Consider the following 27,114-nt stretch of genomic DNA (forward strand, 5'->3'; position numbering starts at 1 on the left):
CTGAGAGAAAAATCTCAAATGAAACACATCCTACCATAGCAACTCAGCTGACAAACTCTGTTTCTCAAAATTGCTCTCCTCAACACTAGAAAGTCAGCAGCTAAACAGATATGCTGAGTAGATCATAATTTAGCTAACAAAACCTGTTTAAAAGAAACAGGACAAGAAAACCCAACAGAATTCCATTAAAACGATATTAGAATCTTAAGAAATAAAACGACAAATCATTTACTCCCAGATAATGTGAGTCTTTATGTTCATTTCAGACTTGTGTTGGTCCCTCACAAAACATCTGAGGATTAAAACTAACTTGTTAGGGATAAAGCTTTTGTGGGACAAAAGTGAGTCACTCTTTCATACACATACACACAGGTTATCATGCTGTCGGGGAAGAAATCACTCACACTGAAATCACAGAATTAAGAAAACCTCATCTTAAACACAAAATTAAAGCGTGGATATTTCTGACGCTATAAGAAGCACTAGAGATTTGACCTATCAGTGACCCAAATCCTTTTATGCACTATCCAAGTAAATAAACTTTAATGTTAGCTTTGATGGACAATTAGCAACATTTTCCATTAGACTATTTCCATGTCTAAAATGTCTAAAAGATCAGAGGACATTTTAATTCATTCTTGTCATCCTTCTTTTGCTACATAGGTAATTAAATATTAAACTACTGAGAAGCACAGGGGCTGTAAAACACCTTTCAGAAGACTATTCAACAAGGTTTGTTTGTTTTTTCACTTATTTTACAGTATCGATATTGCCTAATTTTAAGTTTATGTTTCCAGTGTTTCCATCTACAGCTTTCTTAGGTCATGCATACTATGCTACGAAGTAGAAAAGTCCTGATCCGTCCCTAAAGTCTTTGTTGCAAAAAGAACAATGGTGGGAATTACAGACAGAACTCAAGACAATTCTCCAATGTGGCAGTGGCTTATATGTAATTCTATGTATTTGATATTCAAATTACAGACAAATATTTTTAATGTGCTACTAAAACTCTGCTGACTTTATTCAGCTAACTTAATACTTAATATATTCTTGTCAGGCTATTTTTTAAGCATTTGAGCTTCCAAAAATACCATCACGACTTCTGAAATTTAAAAGCTTATATATTTAATTCTGGATCCTGCACACTACAAATTAACCATACATTCCAGGAAACCTGTCCCAGAATCTGACTATCTGAGTGATCACACATCTCCTCTGACAAAACCTAAGCAAAAGTTCTCTGCGGCTCAATGGTGGGCCCACTATGACATTTTTTCAAATGTGGTCTATACTGGAAAAAAAATGAAGAAGGTTGACTATAAAAAGGACAACAACGATAAGAGATGTTGTTGTTTTTTAACATAATATTGTTGCAAAACAATAGCCATTGATGAAAACAATAGAAAACATATGAATTTTCTATGCAACTTAGTAGAGTGATGAAAAAGAGACTTTTGCATTCAATTTCAAGCCTGAAGTATGTGATTCTACAAAACACTTATCGGATGCTATTGTGTACTAAAAACCAGAACAGACAGTGAAGATACAATGGCGAGCAAAAGCAGACATGACCCCAATCACATGGAATGATATGGGCAAGACAGGCATTAACTACAGGGATGTTCAATTAAAAAAGTCAAGTTACAGTTGTGATGGCAACAGGCCCTAACAGAGGGAATGACACAATCGGAGATGAAAAAAGCTTCCCTCAAAGAATAATGAGAAAGGTGAGACCAGCATGAACAGGAAGCGTCAACTAGATGGAACAAAAACCGCACGTGTAAAGAGTCCATATTGGGAGAAAGCGCAGCACCCAGGAGGAACCGAAGCAAAGTCAGCATGGTGGACACAGAGGATGCAAAGCCAAATAGGAAGATTCGAGATGAGTAGGAGATATAGAGACCACACCAGTCAAAGACTTGTTAGGTCCCGTTAAAGACTCTAACAGCGATCAAATGCCATCGGAAACGTTTTTATATAGAGGCTAAAGGATCAGAGGCACACTTGAGAAAAAGAAAAACCGATTACTCTGGTTTCAATGAGGAAGAATTAAAAAAGAAATGGAGGAAGGTAAGACGAAATGCCAGCAAACCCGTTATGAGCCTATTTTCACAGACCTAGCAGGACTGAAGAGAAGCAATGGAGTAGGACTGAGGGGAAAGCAAGGCTGGTAACAGATCTGATGTGGAAAACGAGGGAGGGAGAGGGATCGCAGAGCTCCCAGCCTCTGACCCAGGCGAGGCAGCAATACTACATACTGATCAAGGAAAAAATAAAAATGAACTGCGTTCCGAAGAGAGATATGTGAGGGGCGCCTGGGTGGCTCAGTTAGTTAAGCATCCAGCTTTGGCTCAGGTCATGATCTCGTGGATTATGGGTTTGAACCCCGTGTCAGGCTCTGTGCTGACTGATAGTTCAGAGCCTGGAGTCTGTCTTCAGATTCTGTGTCTCCCTCTCTCTCTGACCCTCCCCTGTCCACGCTTTCTTTCTCTCTCTCTCTCAAAAATAAATAAAAAATTTTTTTTTAATTTAGAAAACAGATACGTGATCATAAGAAAGCCACAGAGTGTCTCTGAACATCAGTTTACCATAAGAGGTTAATAATTCCAATGCTGCCAGCTAATTCTATGCAAAGAGCCTAATATGGAGCAGATCCTCACAGAATAGTAGTTTTTGTTATTCTCTCCCACATTGTCCCAGAGCAGCGTTCTCTACTGGGGACAAGTTTGTCACTGGGGGATATCTGGCGATGTCTGGAGACAGTTTTAGTTATTCAAAACACAGGGTGGGCGTGGATGCTACTGGCATCTCCTGAGTTCAGAGGACAGGGAGGCTGGGAAGCATCCCACAGCAGATGAATGGTCCTCCCACAATAAAGAGTTAGCCAGTCCCAAGGCCGAGACACGCTGGCCCGGAGGGATTATGATCACGTGACTGCAGCCCTGGCAGTTCTTCTGGGTTCATTAATGGTAACCGCCGTCCACATGAATTGGGAGCTAAGTGGAATTATTACTTAGATTCTGTTTAATCAAGCAAATAGTTTCTAAATTAAAGCCTGGCAATGGAAGATGTCAGTGAATTCATAGCCTAAATGCTAAGTGTATAAAAATGTTAAATGTTTTCTAGCCATGAACACTAATTTGCTTTGCCATTTTGGTATTTTAGTAGGAAAAAAAGAAGCCTGAACTAAAAAAGACAAAAAAGATGACAACTTATAAAAAATCAGAGACTCAGACTCCATGAAAACTAAAAACTACAAGCTTTTTTTAGCATCATTATGTAGAAACAATGGTTTGCAACAAATCTGTCTAATTAGGATTGCATTATGATACAGATTATCAACAAGAAAAACAGACTGTGCCTAATTCTTAGACTCGAAAAAGACTTTTAAGTTTTATGACAAATCTGTAATCAAAATTCTGATTACAGAAAAAGATGAATTAGCTAATGAAATAAAATTTCATACAATTTTAGACCTTATTTTTCTTTAGGAAGAAAAATGGATAAAGTACTGAGCCAGCATATCTAATGGTCAACAATTTCAACATAATAGGCCAAAATCTAGGAGGAATGCCTCTAGTTCTCATAAAATCTCACCACGGTCAGGAACTGGGACCTGATCACAAGAAGACACCACCTCTCACCCACTGGGAGGCCTGCTACTGAAAGACAACTCAACAACAAGAAGGAAACCCAGCAGTAAGAAGTGGTGAGAATTGGTGCCCTTGCGCATGGCTGATGGGAACGCGAAATGGTACAGCCTCCATGGACATCAGTTTGGCGGCTCCTCAGAAAGTCAGACACACAGGGGCACATGGGGGCCTCAGGTGGTGGAGTGTTTGAGTCACGTCATGATCTCCGGTTCATGAGATTCTCTCTCTCACTCTCTCTGCCTCTCTCCAGCTCACATGTGTTCTCTATCTCTCTTAAAATATATACATAAAAATTTTTTTAAAAAAGAAAGCAATCAAAATAAATTAAACAAAAAAAAGAAAATCAAACACAGAATTAGCATACAGCTTAGCAACTCCACACCCAGATAGATACACAGAAGCACTGAAAGCAGGGACTCAGAAAGATACTGCGTGCCAGTGTTCACCACAGCACTACTCCCTACAGACAAAAGGTGAAAACGACCCAGATATGCATCAGCAGGTGAAGAGATTTTTCTTTAAGTAGTATATACATGTAACGGAGTTCTGACTCATGCCACAACATTATGCTGAGTGAAGTAAGCCAAGCACAGAAGGACAAATCGTGTATGATTCCACTTACACGGCGTACCTAGAATAGGCAAATTCACTAGAGAAGAAAGTGGAAGAGAGGTTTCCAGGGCTGATGCAGATACAGGGGTGGGAAAGGGAGGTACTGGTTCATGGGTACAGGGACTCTGTTTGAGATGACAGAAGACATTCTGGAAACAGAGGGTAGAGACTGGTGTACAATATTGTGAATGTACTTAATTTCACTCAAATTGTACACCTGAAAATGGTTACAAGGTTAAATTTCATGTTATGCACATCTTGCTATTAAAAAAAGAATGAGACTTGAACTAAAGAAAGCTAAATAAATGACTTTTCTGGTGTTCCCACCCCTCGGTGACACTCAGAAAACAAAACTGTCCCGTTAAGCAGCTTGGACTGGACTCAAGCCTACGCCTTCTGGAAAAATGAACAAACTACAGCAAAATTTATGCAGTTACACAGCAAAGCAAAATATCACGTCCATCATTTTATGATGCCCAAATTCCAAACTCTCCACAGAGGGTATCACAGGACAATGTGCGTGATTTCATGCGCATGGATTAGCCTTTCCCCAGGCTAATTTCGCCCACACGAGGGACATCTCAGAGGACAGGAGTGACTGCCCCGAGCACCCGCCCGGCCCGGGTCCCACCAGGAGGTGGCAGTCTCGATCCCCCCCGCCTTCTAATGCCGCCTTTGACCAAGCTGCGCCCCCTCACCTCTCAAGACTTACCCTTCCTAATACAGTTCACTGACAGTTGTTTTTTAAAAAGGATTTTAAATTCTTCCGTCTATTATGGAAATATGTAGTTTACATTTTCAAGATTACTCCATCAAAAAATTATCCAGCCTTGAGTGTCACAAACTCAGAAAAAAATGAAATTATCAACAGAAACACAGGCATCTTTTATTAGACAATAAAATCATCTTGTTTCCTTTTCCTATGAAGGTAATACCCAGTTACTTTTGGAGTCTTCCTCTCCCATCTTCCTCTTCTCATGTTCCTTCTATCTTCCCTCCCCTCAGTCCATTTTTAATGTACTGTGAGTACAAAAAAGATAAAATTACTGCCCACGGTGCTAACAAAATTAATGAGCAGAGATGTACAGAGATCTCATGAAGATGCGCCTTAAGTTTATGTTGCCAAGGAAACTCTGACGTCTTAGATTTTAAACGGAAAAGTTTATATTTAAAGAATGTTGGAGTCAATAGGATGTATTTTAGGAAAGAGCCAAGCCACACCACTTATTTACAGACACCAATCCATGACACATGGAAATTGTACAGACAACTAAATTCAAGCAACCACTGAGGACTACCCATTAGCCCACATCACGTGACAGGCCGTACTGTCCCAGCTCTGGCCCTCCTGGCTGTGGGGACCGGGCGCGGCACTCGGCCCGGCACCGGCCAAAATTCCCTTAGTGTCCCAGTGCCTCTTCAGTAACACGTGACGGGGTGAGCAGGACTCGCGGTCTCTCCCCAGGGTCACGTATGCTTCGGTTCTAGGACTCTGGAGGAAGAAGCCTCCGAAAAGGAAGTTACTATGTCCCCACGGCCTCCTACCACATCGTAAGGAATGACTGGAGTACCGGCATTTTCTAAGACACACACTACATATGGTAACAGAGGCACGTACCCCTTTTTTCAGGATTTCTGATTGTTCCCCTTTTTTATGAATTATGTAGTAAATATTTAGGAAAATTTTTAAAAAACACAGAAATCATAAAAAAAACAACAATCGTAAATGCCTTATCTAAACACAAAAATACAGGGCGCCAGGGTGGCTCAGTCGGTTGAGCACCCGACTTCAGCTCAGGTCATGATTTCACGGTTCATGGGTTCGAGCCCCACGTCGGGCTCTGTGCTAACTGACAGCTCAGAGCCTGGGGCCTGCCTTCAGATTCTGTGTCTGTTTCTCTTCTGCCCCTTCCCTGTTATGCTCTGTCTATCTCTGTCTCTCAAAAATAAATAAATGTAAAATAAAAAATTTAAAAAACACACACACAAAAATATAATCAAGTTTATTTTGGGCATGACATTCCTTTCTTAACTGGGTTATAAGAAAGAGATAGTATAAGAGATTTAATGCTAAAATATAAAAGAAAGTGAACATAATCTGAATTTCAGAACTACCAAAAAAAAAAAAAAAAAAAAGGCTGGACAGTAAAAAATATACAACAGGGTAGGGCTGAATACTGCCCAGACGCAGCACCAAACCTGCTGGCCAACCTGAATTACTTCCTGTCTTCCCAATTTAGGTTAGGACCCCCTGGTGTTTCTCTCAAAAGACTTCCCACTTGTCTTTCACAGTAATTTGCACATCTGTAATTACTGAATTCACTTCTTTAGCCGGTAAGTGCCCTAAAGGCAAGGGCCACAAGGGCCATGTCTTCCTGCCTTATCAGTGAATCCCCAACAAACACCTCACACCAAGTGCGATCAATTAATATCTATTGACAGAATAAATAAACAGGATCTTGATCTAATACCAACGGATTCTTTTAAGATGCATTTCCAGGGTAACTACTAAGTAATCGAAGTACCCAAATTCAAAGACATTTGCCATGGAAATATCTATCATTTATTTATTTTTCTTTAAAAAAATTTTTTTTACATTTATTATTTTTTGAGAGATAGAGTGAGACAGAGCATGAGCGGGGAGGGTCAGAGAGAGAAGGAGACACAGAATGTGAAGCAGACTCCAGGCTCCGAGCAAGCATTCAGCACAGAGCCCGACGCGGGGCTCAAACCCACCAACCATGAGATCGTGACCTGAGCTGAAGTGGGGCATCTAACTGACTAAGCCGCCCAGGCGCCCCAGTACCTACCATTTAGAATACCCAGGCCAGTGACCGACAAGCCACCGCCCGCGAGCCACATCCGGCCGCCGCGTGTGCACGGAAGCCAGGTCTGTTGGAAAACCAGCGCCTCGCCCATTCCTCTCACTCACGTACCCCCTCAGCCATGGCTGTGCTATAACAGCGGTGCTGGTGGCTCCAACAGAAAGCTGAAAATATTTACTGTCTGCTTCTGTACAGAAAAACTTTGCCAATTTCTATCCTAATAGAATGCCCTTCAACTAATAAAGGAAGAAACACAATGAATGAGCTTTTATGCCTCTTGATGAAAATACTTAACATATCTAGACAACAAGCCAATGACAGGACCGTCTTTAAAAATGGAATAATAGCTGTTAGTTCAAGGCCTTTTAAAGGTAAAAAGATTACGCATCGTATTGATAAAAATGGTTAACAGTCCAAATATTTTGCTTTGTAAAACATTTTTTAGATGTTTATTTATTTATTTTGAGAGAGAGAGAATCCCAAGCAGGCTCTGCACTGATAGCACAGAGCCCAACGTGGGGCTCGATTCCATGAACTCAAAATCAAGTGTCAGACTCTTAACTGACTGAGCCACCCATGTGCACACAAATACTTCTCTTTTTTTAATAAGTTTTTAGTACTACAGATTTTTGGCAAAGCTGATTTTAATTACTATGCACACAGAACAAACTGCTATTATGCTATAGTTAATTATCAGACATGTCTAACCAAAATCACTGTGTGCGGGGGCGGAGGGTGATAAGCATGAAGGAGGAAATTTGTTGGGATGAGCACTGGGTGTTTTAAGTATGTGATGAAACACTGGATTCTACTCCGTAAGCCAAGATTACCCTGTATGTTATCTAACATAAGAATAAACATTTTTTTAACAAGTAATTTCAAAAAAGAAAAAAAATCACACTCCCAAATCAGCACTTTTATAGTAACTTGTCATTCCACTAGCTCTACTGTATATAGACAGGGTCTAGTATTACCTTGTGTATTTTTTAAAAAGTTTATCCTTTTTGGGGCACCCAGGTGGCTTAGTCGGTTAAGCATCCAACTTCAGCTCAGGTCATGATCTCATGGTCCGTGAGTTTGAGCCCTGCCTCAGGCTCTGTGCTGACGGCTCTGAGCCTGGAGCCTGTTTCCGATTCTCTGTCTGCCCCTTCCCTGCTTGTGCTCTGTCTCTCTCTCTCTCTCTCAAAAATAAACATAAAAAAAAAAGCTTATCCTTTTCTATGAAAAGCCAATCGTTTCCTTCTGCTATCATATACAAATCAATCTTGAGCCCCCACCCCACAAAAAAGAGCGACAGGAAAGAGCTAAAAGGATTGGCCACAGGAGGGAGATGGGAGGGATGGGCATCCACTCAGCTGCTTGGGCAAAATTAACAACACCTCCATCAAGTACGACAGAGAAGACAATCTACTCAGAGAAAGACACCCCTGTGCAATCCTAACACCACTACAAACTCAGCAGTACATAAACGGTCAATGTGTTTTTTTAAAAACCTGGGTTTTAAGTGTATCAGCTGCACACTCAAAAATGTGTCTCACTTGTAAGTTACTTGTTGCTATCAGTTCTGGCTGATCTCTACCAAAGACTATTAGATAATATCTAAATCATGTAATAAAAACATTATTTGTTTATAAATAATATAAAAAATAAATAGAAGGTAAGAAAGAAACATTTATTATTGAGTGCTGTCTACCCTGGGAAGACTGATAAATAAATCCATTTACTATTTATTTTTTTATTTTTATTTTTTATAGTTTATTTTTGCAACAGAGAGAGACAGAGCACAAGTGGGGGAGGGGCAGAGAGAGAGGAAGACACAGAATCCGAAACAAGCTCCAGGCTCTGAGTTGTCAGCACAGAACCTGACATGGGGCTCAAACCCACGAACTACAAGATCATGACTGAGCCACCCAGGCGCCCCATAAATCCATTTCATAAGGATGATTTCATATATCTATTCCATGTCAAATGTGTCATTTTATAAAACTGGAACATTATTTGGGAAGTCAAAAATTTCCACTGTAGCTAATATAGACCAGGAATGGAATTTTTAAGGCTAACACAGTTGATAAAATTCTTTCCCAGCTTTACTGAGAAACAATTCACATACCGAATAAGTTTACGGTGTACAATGTGATTACCCGACAGCACCATGTCTACAACAATGGGGTTAGTTAACACTGTGCACCTCACACCAGACCGTCTGTTACTGCTGCAGTGAAGTTGTTAAGCTCTATCACGACAGCTTCACTGTATAAACAACACTGTTACCTACAGTCACCACGCTGGGCATCAGATCTCCACCGCCTATTCATGTTATAACCAAAATGTAGTCTTTTTACAGCCCACTTACACATGAGATTATATGCTATTTTTCTTTCCCTGCCTGATTTATTTCACTTAGAATAATGCCATCAGGGTCCATTCATATCACAAATGGCAAGAACACCTTTGGGATTTTTCATGGCTGAGTAATATTCCTCTCTCTTGCTCTTGCTCTCTCTCTGTTTGTGTACATGCATGTGCAAACATAAATGTGTGTGTGTGTGTGTGTGTGTGTGTGTGTGTGTAGACAAGGAATGGAATTTTTAAAAAACATATTTTGTGTTTTTTATTTATTTTTGAGAGACAGAGAGAAACAGTGTGAGCAGGGGAGGGTCAGAGAGAGAGGGAGACACTGAATCCAATGTGGGGCTCGAATCCATGAGCATGAGATCATGACCTGAGCCAAAGCCGGACGCTCAACCGACTGAGCCACCCAGGCACCCCAAGGAATGGAATTTTTAAGGCAAATACCATTGCTAAATTTTTCCCAGCTTTACTGAAATATATATACACACACATATATAAATACATACACATCACATCTTCTTTATCCATTCATCCATCAAGGTACCCTTAGGTTGTTTCCACCATGTCTTGGCTATGGTGAATGAAGCTGCAGTGAATGTGGGGGTGCAAATGTCTTCCAGCAGTGATTTCATCTTCTCTGGATAAATACCCAGAAGTAGAATTACTGGGTCATAGGATAGCTCTATTTTTATTTTTTTTTTAGGAAGCTCCATACTGTTTTCCACAGTGGCTGTGCCAGTTGGCATTCCCACCAGCAGTGCGCAGGTTCCTCTGTCTCTATATCCTTGCCAACATCATCTCTCTTTTCTTTTCTTTTTAAAATTTTTAATGTTTTTTATTTATTTTTGAGAGACAGAGAGAGACAGCATGAGCAGGGGAGGGTTAGAGAGAGAGGGGGAAACACAGAATCTGAAGCAGGCTCGAGGCTCTGAGCTAGCTGTCAGCACTGAGCCCTACGTGGGGCTTGAACCCATGAAGCGTGAGATCAAGACCCGAGCCGAAGCTGGACACTTAACCAACTGAGCCACCCAGGCGCCCCATTCTGACAGGTGTTAGGATAATATCTCATTGTGATTTTGAGTACACATCTTTTTGCTTACTTCTTAGACATTTAAGATTTAAAAGTTGTCTTTAGAAAAATTTTGTCTATTCAAGTCCTCTGTCCATTTTAAATTGAATTATTTGGGGGTTTTTTGGCTATTAAGTTGTATGAGCTCTTTATATATTCTCAATAGTAATCCTTTATCGGAGAGATGGTTTACAAATATTATCTCCCATTCTATAGGCTGCCTTTTCATTTTGTTCTTAGGCTCTGCAGAAGCTTTTTAGTTTGATGTAGTCCCACGTGCTGAACTTGCTGATTGTTTTATTGTTGCTTATGCTTTTGGTTTGTCTTTTCAAAAAAAAAAATCATTGCCAAGACCTATGTCAAGAAGCTTTTCCCCTATGTTTTCGTCTACAAGTTTTATGTTGTTTAAGTCTTAACATTTAAGTCCTAAATCTATTTCAAGTTAATTTTTGTGAAAAGTGCAAAATAGATGTCCAATTTCATTCTTTTGTCTGTGGATATCCAGTTTTCTTAGCACCGTTTTTTGAAGAGAGTACCCTCTCCCCCTCAAGTGCTCTAGGCTCCCGTGCCAAATAAACTTGACCGTATTATGTGAAGGTTTATTTCCAGGCTCTCTATTCTGGTCCATTGGTCTGTGTCTCTTTTAAGGTCAGTGCCAGACTGCTTTGATTATTAGAGCTTTGTACTATCATTTGAAATCAGGAAGCATGATTCCTCCAACTTTGTACTTTCTCAAAATTGCTTTGGCTACTCGGGGTCTTCCATGATTTCATATAACTTTTAGAATTGTTTTTACAATTTCTGTGAAAAATAGCAATGGGATTTTGATAGAGCACACTAGACCCATTGGTGGTTTTGTGCAGTATGGAGATTTTAACATTACCCGTTCCAATCCATGCACATGGGATATCTTTCTATTTCTGTCTTCAATTTCTTCCATCAGTGCCTTATAATTTTGAGTGTACAGATCTTTTACCTCCCTGGTTAAGCTTATTCCCAAGTATTTCATTGCTCTTTGTGCTCCTGCAAATGAAAACTATTTTCTTTCTTTTTCAGATAGTTCATTGTTATTTTATACAAATGCAACTAGATTTTATAGGCTGATTTTGTATCTTGAACTGTTTATTAGTTTTAACAGTTTTTTGGTGGAGTCCTTAGGATTTATTTTTTTTTTTAATACGACCACATCTTCAATGGAGGAAACTTTAATTCTTCCTTTCCTATCTGAATGCCATTTCTTTCTTTTTCTTGCCTACCCATTCCGGGTGAGATTGTCACTAGGATGTCAAATAGGAATGCCGAGAGTGTTCCCCCTTGTCTTATCCTGATCGTAGAAGGAAAACTGCCAACTTTTCACTGTTAAGTATGATGTTGGCTATGGGTTTCTCGTATATGATCTTTATTATGTTGAAGTACGTTCCTTCAATACCCAATTTCCTGAGAGTTTTTATCATAAAAGAGTGTTAAATTTTATGATATGCTTTTTCTGATAGTTAATTATTAGTGTATAGAAATGTGACTGATTTTGTATGTTGATTTTATATCCTAAAACTTTACTGTATTTGTTGATGAGTTGTAACACATTTTTGGTAGAATCTTTAGGGTTTCTATATATAATATCATGTCATCAGCAAATAATAGAGCCAGTTTTACTTGCTCCTTTTCTTTCTGGTCTTGGGCTTTTCTTTGTTGGGAGGTTTTTGAAAATTGAATCCATCTCCTTTTTACTGATCTGTTTAGAGTTTCTATTTCTTCATGATTCAGACATGGCGGGTTGCTTATTTCTAGGAACTTATCCATTTCATCTAGGCTGTCCAATTTGTTGCCATATAATTATTCATAACAGTATCGAATTTATGGTCTTTTATATTTCTGGGACATCAGTGGAAAGGCCTCCTCTTTCATTTGTAATTAAAAAAAAATTTTTTTTAACGTTTTCCTTTATTTTTTGAGAGACAGAGAGAGAGACAGCGTCAGCAAGGGAGGGAGAGAGAGAAGCAGGTTCCAGGCTCTGAGTTGTCAGCACAGAGCCCGACACGGGGCTCAAACCCACAAGAAGTCTGACACTTAACCAACTGAGCCACCCAGGTGCCCCAATTTGTGATTTTTTTAAATTTGAGTCCTCTCTCTTTTTTCTTAGTAAGTCTAGCTGTTTTGTCATTTTTGTTTATCTTTTCAAAAAACATCCAACTTAGCTTCCTTATTCTTTTGTATTGTGTTTCTATTCCCCAGCTCATTTGTTTCTGCTCTGGCCTTTGCTATCCCCTCCCTCTCTTCTTTTAGTTCTAGAGGCAAAAGAGCTAAGTTGTTATTCCTGAGCCTTGTATCTTCTAACTGTAGCTGGTTAGCACTATGAACTTCCTTCTTGGCACTGTTTTTGTTGCATCCCATCAGTTTGGGTTTAATCTGTTTAGACTGTCATTTGTTTCCATATTTTTGTAAATTTCCCTTTTAATTTCTGTTCGACCAGTTTGTTGTTCAGGAGTGTGTTGTTTCACTTTCACATATTTGTGAGTTTTCTACTTTTCCTCATTACTGATTTCTAGTTACATGCCACTGTGGTCTCAAAAAGTGCTTGGCATCATTTCTCTATTTTTCAATTTCTTAAGATTAACTTTGTGATCTAATAACCCATGTTCCATGCTGGGAAGTGTTCCATGTGCCTTGGGAAGAACACATGCTCTGGTGCTGTGGGATGAAATGCTCTGTATAGGTCTCTTAGAGCCATTTGATCTAAAGAGTCATTCAAGTCCAATGTTTCCTTATGGCTTTTTTGTCTGGATGATCTACTCACCGAAGGAAGTGAGGTATTGAATGAAGCCCTCAGTATTACTGTACTGCTGTCTATTACTCTCTTAGATCTGTTATTATTTGCCTGACATAATTAGGGGCTCTGATGTTGGGTGTTCATGTATTTACAATTATTATTTCCTCTTGATGAGTTGACTCTTTTATTGTTATACAACGACCTTATTTGTCTCCAGTTACAGTCTCTGACTGTAGAAGTGTAGCCATCCCTGCTTCTCTTGGTTCCCGTTTGCATGGAATGTTCTTTCCCATGCCTTCACTTGGAACCTGTCTGTGTTGTTAAAGCTGAAGTGAGTCTCTTACAGGAAGTATATAGTTGGGTCTGGTTCTTTATCCATTCACCCACTCTCTGCCTTCTTAGTGGAGCATGGAACCCATTACACTTACAGTAACTGTTCACAGGCGAGAGCTTGGTACCACCACCCTGTGAACAGGTCTGGCTGTTCGGTAGCTCCTTTCTCTTTCCTTCCATTCTTGCTGTCCTCCTCAGTGAACGGGTGAGTGTCCACAGTGGGATACACTGGTTCCCTTCATCTTTTTCACTGCAGGCTTTGGTTTATGGTTACCCAAAGACTTACCTGAAATACCTTAGAGATAGAAGTGATTTTAAATGGAACGATTTCTATCTCACAGAAAAACTCTACCCTTTTATTCCCCACAACACTCACATTTCATGTTTTTGATGTCACACTTCACTTTTTATACTGTGTACCTATTGACAAATAATTGCAGCTATGACTATTTTTAACACTTTTGTCCTTCAACTTTTAGGCTAGAGTTGTGCTTAACACACCGTTCTGTATCTGATTACATTCCTACCTTTACTAGGGTGTTGTATGTTTTCACGTCACTAATTAACGGCATTCCCTAGAAGACAGGTCTAGGTCTAGTGGTAACGAGCTCCCTCAGGTTTTACTTGTTTAGGGGAGTCTTTCTCGCTTTCTGAAGGACGGCTTTGCTGGGTAACGTATTCTTGGTTGGCAGTTTCTATCCTTCAGCACTTTTACCATATCATTCTCTCCTGACCTGAAAGGGCTCTGCTGGGAAATCCACTGTAAGACTTAAAGGGGTTCCTTGTAGGAGAGAATTTTTTTTTCTCTTATTGCTTTTAAAATTTTTTTCTTCATTTCAGTTTTATTATATTGTGTCTTGGAAAAGATCACTTTGGATTGAAATTTTGGGGTGACTTATTAGCTTCATGAACTTGCATGTGCAAATCTCTCCCCAGGTTTGGGAGGTTCTCAGCCATTATTTCTTTAAGTAAGCTTTGTATCCCTTTCTCCCCCCGTTCTCCTTTGGGACTCCAATGACACACAGATTGTTAATGGTGCCCTAGAAGACCCATAGACTTTCTTCCTTCTTTTTCATCCTTTTTCTTGTTGCTCCTCTCACTGGATGATTCCAAACGAATTCTCTGTGAGCTGATTCTTTCTTCTGTTTGGTCTGGTCTGCTAGCGAAGCTCTTTACTGATATTTTTTACAATTCACTCAGTGTATTCTTCTGCTACAAATGTCTGGTTTATTTGTGTTCTGTTTCTTTGTTGAACTTCCTATTTTGTACTTGTATTGTTTTCCTGATATCATTACATTGCTTATCAGTGTTCTCACAGCTCTCTGAGCATCTTTAAAACAATTATTTTGAATTCTTCATCAGGTAATGCCTGTATCTTCTTTTCTTTGGGAATGGTAACCAGATATTTACTGTCCTCCTTTGTTGGAGTCATGTTTCCCTAATTATTTACGATCCCTACCCTGTGTAGATGTCTGTGCCTCTGAAGAAGTGGTCCTCTCTTCTAGACTTTGTGGACTGCAATAAGGGAAAGTGTCCATCTGCACCCAGGGGCATGCTGGAGCGTGCAGTGACCTCGGATCGAAAGGTATAGGGTGCCAAGTGGGAGGGTGTGTGGTGGCAAAGAATCTGGGGAGGGTGGTGGCTCGCTGGGTCACGTCACCTGGGTCCACAGCATCAATAACCGTGTGATCCGTGCCAGGATCTCTGGGGGGCCCACAGAGCTGCAAGGGCTGTTGCTGGAGCTACACACCAGGGCACGAGGGCACCAGCGCAAGCGGCAACGGTCACTGTTCTCTTCAGAGGCAAATGTTAGTTTGTCTGCAGGGCGGACCCCTGGGCACCACGATCACCTGCAGGGTGGCTGCTCCTGGGAGCCCCTACTTCTCTCCCCTGTTCCTAGCTGTCTCTGTCTCTGCTCTTCTGATCTCTGGATGAGCAGAAACTGAAGTGGGACCTTCATGTGGTGTGCCACGGAACGCTAGGGGAGCTGGTCACCCACCCTGCTCTTCTCCCTGCCACAGGCGCTCTCTCTAGCAGGGGCGTTCCCTTTCGGCACTGAGCCAGCCCGGAGACAGGATAATCCAACAGTGAAGCTGTCCTCTACCATCTAATGCAGTCATTCTCCAGTGTTTCTGTCCCACTGTGTTGCTGAAGGCTTTATGCAGACTCTAGAGCGCTCCTTAGTCAAGTCAGCCCCTAACTGCTGATTTTTGTGAGGGGATAGAAGTGAGGGCCCATTACTCTGCCATGTAGTGACGTCCCACTGGTAAATCTGTACAGTACCTATTATAATGTTCTAGCTTATAACCTCGAGCTTTAAAAAATTCAAAGATTTTAAATGTTCAGGTATCATGATCATTGCCAAATCAGTGAATACTAAAAACAGCCCTACCCAATACAAATATTACTAAAAGATCTTATAACATACAGAGAAAAAAGCCCATAAACATGGTCTCCTATCTGTACCCTTAAAGCAAGAAACAATGGTGATAAAATCTGAAAAATACAAAACAAGATCACTGTATCATGATTCAATAAAACTAAGTCTATATCCAAACATGGCAGCAGAAAGACACACACTGCCATGTTCAGTATTAAATTTATAACCGTAACGCTCAGATGGGCTTTCAGCGCCGCCTGGCAATCCTGCTGCACTTCACACAGGTTTTCTCGGAAACCATTTTGCACTTTCTTCTCAACCCTCTGATGCCCCTTCTTCACCATGACTCTCAGCTGAGAACCTTGGCATTCACTGAACTAGGAAGAGCAGGAGGGGGGCCGTTCCTCCTCCCACCACCTTTACAAGCCCGTCTGCCTCCGCGCACGGACACTCTGCCTTCCCTCGGAGTCTCCAGAAGCCAAACCTAAGGGTCCCCTCCCCGGCTTCAGAGATCTGACTCAGCCCCTCAGAAGCAACTGGCAGTTGTTCACCTGCTTCTCGCCCGCCACGGCCGACCTGCCTTGTGCCTCACTGGCTGCCCCTTCTCGGCGTCGGTGGCTGAGCCCCCCTCGCCCCCTTCCACACAGTGCTCCAGAGCTCCGTCTCCAGACCCACTTCAGTAATGACTCCCTGAACCCCACGGTTTACATACACTTCAGTGTATCATCCAAATGTCTGTGAGAGCCAACACGGACCCAGAGCTCCGTGGCAGGGAGCGCAAGGCACCATGGGAACGTCTCCTGGGCCTTTCGTACTCCACATGCCCGTAAGAGTATTCCTGATCGTCTGCCTACCTCCAGCAAAATGTGTCCCCGGCTCGGCTTTCTATTTCAGTAAATAGCATCAGCACTGCCCCAAATCCTAACACTTCTCACCGGTCTACACTCTGATCCCAGGCTCTATCTGAGTTAAGGCAAGACCCTCCTCAAGTGACCTCCCTATTTCCGTTCCTGCCTCCCTACATCCCCTTCTCAAAAGAGCTGCCAGAAAAACTCTTTCAAAAATAAACAGCAGTTTCCAGCCTGGCATTAGAGAGCTGAAAAGCTGCCACTCTGTTGCAACAGCAAGTATAAAGCTGAAGAAAGCGAAAAATCAACAACTCTCCTTAGCCTCTCAGGAGTGACTCGACCCCAAAGTCAGGGAGCCAGTCAGGGGGGCCCAGGGAATCACAATCCGTCTGTGTGCACAAAGCAGGCGCTCCGTGGGCACCGTCACCAGGCCAGGAAACCTTTAACTGACAAATTGCTGGAGGCTCAGTGTGGACAAAGTGGACAAGTCTGAGAGTTAAAAACCCAGGGAAACCCAGTCATGGAGAAGCCCCCCCCAGTTTGTGGGTTTTGCCTCCAGGCAGCCACTCTCTCGCTTCCAGCAACGGGCTAGGAGAGAAGCACCACTGTGAAATACACCAGAACATTCTGTTCTTCTTAACGTGCCCAGCCTCGCCCTCAGGAGGAAGGATTTTTCCAGAGCTGCATGTGCTGGGGCTTTATCCACACCTAGCCCACCTGAAGGAAGGGGAAGCCTGACTCCAGCCCCCCAGCCGACCCTTCCCCACTGAGCAGGAAAGTCGAGCTGACGAGTGCCAGTGAGGCTCACAGTCCAGAAGCTGGGCTCACCAAGAAAATGTAAGCTGGGAGGTGGAAACTCTTAAGAACAGAAAGAAATTCCAGAGCCTAAAAACACTATGGTGGAAATGAAGAAATGATGGGTTTATAAGCAGACCAGACGCAGTAGAGGAAAGAGCCTCGAAGCCGGAAGATGGGGAGAGAAACTTCCACAACTGAAGAAAACAGAGCAGAACACACAAGGACTGTGGGGCAACTACAAAACAGGAGCCAGATCGTGACACTGTCCTGCTAGGAACCTTCTCGAAGGCACCACATCACCACGACGAAAGCGCACGCTCCCATGACGCAGCCCTGGCCCTCCTCCCTGTGTCCCCGGCCGGGCACACGTGCTCCGAGCTCGCCTCTGCTGAGGACCCTCTGCGTGTGCCCTTTCCTCTGCACGAATGCCCCGCCCCCAGATACTCGAGTGGACCCACCCCCTGACTCTGTTCACAGGCTGTGGAGACACCACCTCCAAGGAGAGGCCTGCCTTCACCCCTCTACCCAAAAAAACACCAGCCTAATCACCTATGATTTTGTTTTTTTCCTACAAAAATATTTTCTATTTTGTATAATATTACTGATGTTATATAGTATTTTATATACCACATATTTGTCCATTTTCTGTGTCATCCACTAGAAATGTAAGCCCCTTGAGGGAACGAACTTCAACTTCATTGGCCCCCTATTCACAGCACCAGAATGGGGCCTACCATGCACCCCTCAATGAACAAGTGATAAAGGACTATTACAATTAAAAAATTTTTGTTTTAATGTTTGTTTATCTTTGAGAGGGAGAGACAGAGCATGAGCTGGGGAGGAGCAGAGAGAGGGAGACAAAGAATCAGAAGCAGGCTCCAGGTTCTCATCCGTCAGCACAGAGCCCGATGCGGGGCTCAAACTCACAAATTATGAGATCACGATGTGAGTCAAAGTTGGACGCTTAACCAATTGAGCCACTCAGGTGCCCCATCACAATTTTTCATTGATTTTATCTTGTGTATACACGTGAACATACTATGCTCAGATTACTAAAATCATATTTAACGCAGAGTCCCACACATAACCCTATTTAATTCAGAGATGCCCCATCTCTGAAAAGTTTCATAAAAATGGAATTCCAGACCCTAGGGGACGGATTTCTAGTCTTTCCCTCCAGATGAAGAGAAGTAAAAGGATCCTATGGGCTCAATCTACAGTCCTTGGTGACAGGAAGGATGACCATTCCCGTTTCAACCCAAGTTTGTGTCACTCCCTCCCAGCACACACACACACACACACACACACACACACACACGCACACAGATAGCGTTGGTTATCTTTATTCTAGCCGTCAGTAAGGCTTTCACCAGGCAGGAGACTCTTCCTCCCATACCTCGGATACCTGGTCCACACGCCCACCACCAAAACGTAACCCCTGGTACCGCAAAGCAGGCCTGGGCAAAGTGTTGCAAATACTTCAGCTTTGCTGGCTCTAAGGTCTCAGTCACAACTTTTCGGCCGGGCTGTGATGGACTGAAAACAACCCTGCACACTGTGTAGACCGATGTGGACAGCTGTGTTCCAGGAACACGCCACCTGCAAACACACAGCAAGCTGAAGCTCCAGGGGGTCGGACCCTGCCAGACAGCTGTGTTTCAACAGGTCTCTTCTACCAAAAGTGTTAGTGGGCGAGTCGGGAAGGGACTGAAACAAAGAATGCGGCCTGCAACACATATTAACCCTACTAACCATAATGAGGGAGTAACACACATTTTCATGGAAATATGAACTATAAATACAAGTTTTCAGGGGCGGCTGGGTGGCTCAGTCAGCTAAGCGTCTAACTTCGGCTCAGGTCATGGTCTCACAGCTTATAAGTTCAAGTTCCATGTCAGGCTCTGTGTTGACAGCTCGGAGCCTGGAGCCTGCTTTCTGTCTCTCTCTCCCTCTCTTTCTCTCTCTCTCTTTCCCTGGCCCATCACCACTTGTGCTCTGGTCTCTCGTTCTCTCAAAAATAAATAAACAGTAAAAAAAATTTTTAAAGACAAGTTTTCATATAAATAGGCTTAAGACGATTCTAAGTTCCCTCCTGTATAATCCATAGTATGTGATTTCAACTATATTCCTCGTGGTATCGTTAGAAAAACTGGAGGAACATTAAGACAAAACGTACTGATCACCCAACTAGCAGCAGGTTGCCAACACTAAACTCTGACCCAAGCTTTCCCTTAAATAGTGCATCAAATATATAATTAACATTTTCATGGTATCATGTAAGAAAACTAAACCGGAGTCTATACTTAAAATAGGGGTGCTTGGGTGACTCAGGCTCATTGGGTTAAGCGCCCTCCTCTTGCTTTTGGCTCAGGTCATGACCTCACGGTTTGTGAGTTTGAGGCCCACATCGCGCTCTGCACTGGCAGCATGAAGCCTGCTTAGGACTCTCTCTCTCTCTCTCCTCTCTCTCCGCCCTCTGCTCATGCTTGCACCCTCTCTCTTTTTCTGTCTCTCAAAATACATGAAAATTTAAAATAAAAACAAAAATAAATCCCAAATATCTATTTCCCAATCGATTCCAAAATGCCTATTTCTAAATAAAATAAATCATGATCAGAAAGAACAGCTCTCTCTGAAAAATAGATCATTGGTAGACGGAGTAACCAGCTTCTCAAAACTCAAAGATGTCCTAGGAGTATATCTTACCTTAGATGCCATTCGCATAAAAAGTTTGTTCTGATTTTCTGCAGTTCCCATCTTCTCGTTCTTGACTAAATCACTCAGGCTGAGAGCATCATCATCGTGAAAGTATCTAACCCTTTCTTTTTCTTCGTGAGTTGAAGCCTATGAGAAAATGAACATTATTTATCGAAAACATGGGTCTGGGTCTATGAAGTATTTTTAATTAGTTACCTGTAAATCTGATAGTAAATGTACAAAATGCCTCTACAGGTCACAAGCTTTCCCTCCCAGCTCATCCCTTTCCTGCGTTTGGAAGAATTTCCATAAGAATACCGCTCCCTGTTTTTGCCCCACTTCTCTCCGCTTCCCCAGGGGTGGCATGCTCTGACTTCTGGGTTTTGGGGAAAAGGCAGAACTACTTTATCCCCTCCTCCCTCCTGTCCGCTCCCGTCCTTGGAGTGACAACTCCTGACCACGGTGGAGGGAAGCGCACAGCCATCGGAGATGAAGTGAGCACATCGAAAACAGAGCGAGTCCGCTGCACACCGCTCTGTCAGAGGCCAGGCTGACACTCTGTTCGCATCCAGATCAGCCCTGGGTCTTCCCATCACTGGGTCCACACCTATCTGTGGCAAGCAGAAGTGCTATGTGATTCCTCCCAAGTCACATCTCCCCTACGTCCCTTTTTGTCACGCTCCCTTAGCCAGGTAAAACCTGCTCTTCAACTTCTTTGAGATCTTTGGGAGCACATTCCCAGTACTTTTCCCAACATTACTCTTCCTGAAATCACTAGCCTAAACCTCACATCGCGTGGCTTCAGTCACTCCCAGGTCCCAGGCCCTGAATTTCTGGCCCTCTCATCCTGGCGTTAACACTCAACAGGCAAACCTCAGTCCCGAAGGACGTGTCTGCCCGCTTTACCCCATAGCTGCACGGGGCGCGGCCGCAGGCAACGCAAAGGGAGCCCTGGATGGCATCTGGCAAAGCACCTGTGGCTCCCTAGCCAGTTCTGTCATTCCAGAGAATTCGAGCCTTTACTATATTCCTGCCCCATCTCTGCTCCGAATCCCTAATTCCTCCCGTTTCATTAGAGGAGGAGCTAACTCGCTCTGTTTGCTGAACCCACCACTGGCTCCAGCTGCACAGGCACTCAGCAGACAAATAATAAACATCTAATAGAAAAATTGTGAATGAACAAATCTTCTGTGGACCCAATTACTGTTTGTATGATCTTCCAAATTTAAAACAAAAAAATCTTACTTGAGAAAACTGAATATACTGTTTTTACCATCTCTAGAGCCTCGGGGTAATGCTAAAAACTAATTGGTAGAGCTGGAAGATGGGAAAGAAAATAAGGTTTATTAAGCATCACGGCCGCCATGTAATTAAGACATTATTGTATATCGACACCACATCACCAGGGCCCAAATTAGCTAATGCAAGATTTTCCTTAAGAGCTACGGTAAATATGTAAAAAGAAGCTAGAAACAATGGCAAAAAAAAATAGTACACAAAATTAAAATTGCTTTCAACATTCAATGTTCACATTTGAAACCCACAGTTGAATTAGATTCCATTTTGTAAGATACAAAGGGATATACCTGAGAATAAAAGTAATATTATAATTTACTACTTTCTAGTGTTTGTATTATGAACCTACACTTCAGAAAATAATACGGAAGGAAGCACTCTGAAGCAAACAATGCCAGGGAGGAGAAAGGAATTCCGAATTAAAAAGGAGATATGTTTTTGATCCATTCATCAGGTGATGGACATTTAGGCTCTTTCCATGATTTGGCTATTGTAGAAAGTGCCACTATGAACACTGGGGTACATGTGCCCCTATGCATCAGGACTTCTGTATCCTTTGGGTAAATCCCTAGCAGTGCTATTGCTGGGTCATAGGGGAGTTCGAAGATGTGGTATATACATACAATGGATTACATGGCAATGAGGAAGAATGAAATCTGGCCATTTGTAGCAAAGTGGATGGACCTCGAGGGTGTCATGCTAAGCGAAATAAGTCAGGCAGAGAAGGACAGATACCATATGTTTGCACTCATAGGTCTAATAGGAGAAACCTAACAAAGGACCATAGGGAGGGGAAGGGAGAAAGAGAGCAAGGGAGAATGAGGGACACAGATCAAGGGAGACTACTGAATACTGAAAATGAACCATGGACTGAAGGGGGAAGGGGAGGGAGGGAAGGGAGTTATGGTCATGGTGGGGGGCACTTGTGGGGAGAAGCACTGGGTGTTATATGGAAACCAATTTGACAATAAAATATTTAAAAAAAACCGGAAATATGGTAAACACACCATCTGCCTCCTCCTTAGTCCTCCCGTAGATTCCCGAGGCTTTCCTGCTGTGCTCACAGGCCACACTCCTCCCGACCGGTCTGTTCTGACCAGGACCACTTCTTGGTCTTCATTCTACAGAAGATGCAGAGATAACTTCTGAAATTACTGTGAAGAGTACTGAACATTTATATTTCATAATAAAAGAAGAGCATAAAAATGACTTGAGCTTTCACGTATAATTATAGTTTATCTTAAGCGGCCTGGAATTTCTTTACCCACCATAATATAAAATGATCACGATCTTTCCAGAGAAAAGGTGGGGAAAAAATATCCGAAGTCCATTTTATTATTTTCTTTAAAAAAGCAATCATATAAGCAAAATTCAAATAACATTTCCATCTAGACAATATTAACGAATGACCAAGTGCCAATAATGATACATGCACTGGATGAGTGTGCCCATAACTTAGGCAGCAGACGCCATGTTTAATACACATTTCTTCAATATAAAGATGCTCTAAAACTTGTTTATAAGACATAAAGCAACTAAATGTCATAACAAACTGCTAAATGATGCTCCACGCAACTTTTATTCTTTCCATTAACAACCCTCAAATGCTTTTCAGTTCTCTGACTCTTCAGAAGTAATATCATACATACTTTTAATCTCCATACTGTTTTTCCTACAAACTACTGGCCAAATACATGTCTGGTACAATACAGAATAGATTAAATTTTATTCCATGATGAAAACAGAATGTTACTGGAAAGGTTCTAACAAAGAATCACATAAAGAATATTAACTATTAAAAATCAATTTGAAATAAGACCAACCAAATTATTCACATTTCAATTTTTTTCTCAACTCAGAATCAACTGTTAAAAATCAACTTCAACTCCATTTAGAGATTTAGTTCCTGTTAAGATAGAGAAAAAAGTAAACATCAATACTGACTGACCTTACATTTACATACAATACTAAATAGATAGTAAAGTTATTATCAAGTTTCTTCTTCAAATAATGAACATTAGTTAAGAATTTGTCATATTTTAAATGTTTTTATTTTTGGGGGGGGAACACAAGGTGGGGAGGGCTAGAGAGAGGGAGGATAGAGGACCCCAAGTGGGCTCTGCATGGACAGCAGAGAGCCCCATGTGGAGCTCGAACTCATGAACTGAGCCAATTCGAATGCTCAGCTGACTGAGGCACCCAGGTGCCCTAATTACGTGCCATATTTATAAAGTGTATCTCTATTCATTCTCTCAATGAATAACAGAAATGGGCAACACATTTTTAATCTAAGTTTATCATATCACTAAAGCTGATCTCCCTAAGGACTTTCAAATTACAAAATCTAATAAATACTTATCAATTATCACTCCTTGATTTGACAGCATTTGATTCTGTTCATTATATTCTCAGCCTGAAACTCTTTTTATTCCAGTTGTATACATACTCCACCCTTTCCTGGTTCTGCCTTACCGCTCTGACCTAGTCATTCATTCACGAAATATTCTGAAAAGTGCCTGACTTGTGTCATTACTAAAGGAAATACAGTCCCTGCCTACAAGAGGTTTATAGTGAGAATTAATTAGCATCAAGAAAGTCAGTTTCACTTTCTCCTCCACTTTGAGCTACATTTCAAGCATTGATGACTCCAGGGCTCCTTGGTTTCCATCCTTCTACCCTGAAACCTAATTATCACTGTGCTGACAAAAAATTCATTATGCTAAACACAAAAATAATTCTGTCATTCTTTGCTGAAAAATTTGCAGAGACCCCATATTAGCTAGGAGAGGTCAGTACCATTCAAAGTTGGCCCACGGACCAGTAACAGTCTGAGAATTACCAGCCATAATGTATTTGTTATCAGCCCATGAGGAGTTAAGTACAAAACCTGAGTGCTTATAAACTTTTACAGCAATCTTAAAGAGTGATTTTGTTGGCTCTATCTAAATTAAATTTGGGCCTATGTCTTATGGTATCTTTATTTCATTTTTCTGTCATTTTTATTGTATTTTATAAAACTATTAGTTCATAATGGGCTGAAAAATTAAAAACAAAAACAATGTGATCCTATAGCACAGTCGGAGAAACACAGTCCTAGACAGTGGGATAAAGGCCAAGCATCTTAACACAACACATAAGGCCTTCAAGTTCAAAGACTATGGCCTTCCTCAAATTCACTTCTTCTCTAGTTCTTCATAATTTTTATAAATTTGCTGTCCATTTTATAAGTGTAGGCATAAGTGTAGGCATACTTGTATTGCCAGACCATCATCTATTCAGTAACTATGTCTATTTATTTATAATTATCTGTCTTTGCCACTTTTCCAGGCCAAAGACCAGGCTATACACTACCTGTTGTCTACAGTACCTGGCACAGAGGTAAAAAAACAATGCGTACTTACTAAATGCCCGACAGGTGGAATTAACATGCCGGCACCTCAGACAGATTAATTCCACCCCCATACCTAACCCACTGCCCTATCTAGGCGCCTCTTCTCCATGCTTCTCTACTCTCTGTTCCTTGGGCTGCCGAGGGACACCAAATTTCCCCACTTTGGGTTCCTAAGACAGAAATACGAGCAATTTCCACATTCGCTACTACATCAATACAGAACACAGTGCTTATTTAAGAATCTACACCAGTGCCAACAAACCAAGGCACGCAGGCCAAATCCAGCAAGCTGCCTGTTTTTGTTTGGCCCACAAACTAAGAATGGTTTTTACAATATCAAACGGTTGAGGGAAAATCAAAAGAACAAGATATTTCATGACAAATAAAAATTACATACATTTCTCATTTTAGTGTCCATAACGTTTTACTGGAACAGAGCCGTGTTTGCCTGTTTATATACCGTCTGTGGCTGCTTTCATTCCATGACAGCTTAAGAGCTACGTAATTGAGCTGTTGTGACAGAAACTGGATGGACCATAAGGCCCAAAATGTTTACTATTTGTCTATAGAGAAAAAGTCTGCTAACTTTTGAGCTATATTGTTCTTCAAGTGACAAAACACTTCGAAATCATTTAGTGATTACTTTTACTACCTGAGAACAAGCAAGATAAAAACTTCCAACTGCTTGATAACATGACAAACAGTCCTGTGTTATAATGGGCAGAGCAAGAGAAAGGGACTGAGTACCTTTTCATTTTGTTAAAATAGGCTTGAGGTCCATTTCTGGCCATAACGGTCAAAGGAAAACCAGACCTAACCTGTCACGATTAAGAAGCTAGACAATATGGAAAAATACATGAAACAACCAGGCCAGAGGAAAGAGCCAAGAACTCTTGGACCAAGAATTGGGACCTTAGGACTGGGACAAGGTCTCAGAAGGGCTCCGGCACTGTCATTCTTTCCCATCAGCCCTTAAACACTATTTGCATGTAACACGCTGATTAAAAAGAAAAGGAAAAAGTATTCAGTGCTTTTAGTATTTAAAACTTTCAGTATTTAAAAGTTCTAAATGTTTGCTTAAAAGCCTTTTGTGGCATCTTGTAAATAAAGGAAAGCTCTTTCACTACATCACATTTTCCCACCAGTTGGGATTTGGCAAGTCTGTCATCACTGAAGGCCCTATAACACCTGTTTCCATTCTCTATCTTTTACTATTTCAATAAATAAGCAGTAATTCAGTTCACGGCATTTTCATGCTTTCTGAAAAACCTCTACTCTCTCTCTATTTATGTCCACAGCAAGCAGGTTACTCACTACACACAAGCTCCCAGCGACAGCAAAGAGTTGCCTGAACATCAAACCGTTTTACATTCACTGCCATGTGTATCCCGGCTCAAGGCTGTTTTCCAATTGGCACAGAGTTACTCACACAACTGCACACGCTCAAGGGAAGCGCCTTTTGCTAAGCGCGTAACGGTACCAGACGGACTCCACGCAGCCTCAGTTTTGCCCCCTTTCAGTAATTCTCAACTCTCCCTTTCTCAACTCTAACCACTGTTTATTGGTGTGTTCTTTCTATTTTTTCCCCCTTGATCAGCCTTCCTAGAGGCTTATCTATTAATTTCTTTCTTGGGTTTTTGATAACTTCTACTGAATTTCGGTTTTCTAGTTGAGAAATTTCATAATCTACCCTTGGATACGTTTTCTCTTCTCTCTTCTGCACCAAGTTCATGGCCAGTGCCCACCGGGAGAGCATGCCGGTGTGGATCCGGGGCCAGGAGCCCACGCACCAATCCTGCCTCGTTAGAGAACCTTGCAAGTTACTTAATTACCTCACTTTCCTCATTTGTAAAATAAAATAACAAGGTATTTGCAGGATCAAACATGTAAAGTATTTAAAACAATGCTTAGGAATAACGTGAGTGATCAATAAGTATTAGCTATATCTAGCTCACTTTCATTTACCCAATCCTTTCATTATCTGACTGAGGCCTACCTAGGATTTACCCCTTCTCATCTCTAAAATTCTTAGGACATTATTTCTTCTCCATATACACCTACTACTGTTTCACTTATTCTTCAGAATCTTATTC

General features: G+C 41.6%; 1 protein-coding gene across 1 annotated transcript in view; it reads right to left on the reverse strand.

Moving 5' to 3' along the window:
• CWF19L2 (CWF19 like cell cycle control factor 2) overlaps positions 1–27,114 on the reverse strand; it is a 159,673-nt gene that overhangs the window by 33,099 nt on the left and 99,460 nt on the right. The window contains exons 13-14 of the mRNA XM_029956562.1: positions 22,638–22,751; positions 20,344–20,481 (exon numbers count right to left, since the gene is read on the reverse strand). Coding sequence (XP_029812422.1) covers positions 20,344–20,481; positions 22,638–22,751 — 252 coding nt within the window. The remainder of the gene's footprint in view (positions 1–20,343; positions 20,482–22,637; positions 22,752–27,114) is intronic.

This window comes from Suricata suricatta, chromosome 11 (genome assembly GCF_006229205.1).
Source record: "Suricata suricatta isolate VVHF042 chromosome 11, meerkat_22Aug2017_6uvM2_HiC, whole genome shotgun sequence".
In the NCBI taxonomy this organism is placed as follows: Eukaryota; Metazoa; Chordata; class Mammalia; order Carnivora; family Herpestidae; genus Suricata; species Suricata suricatta.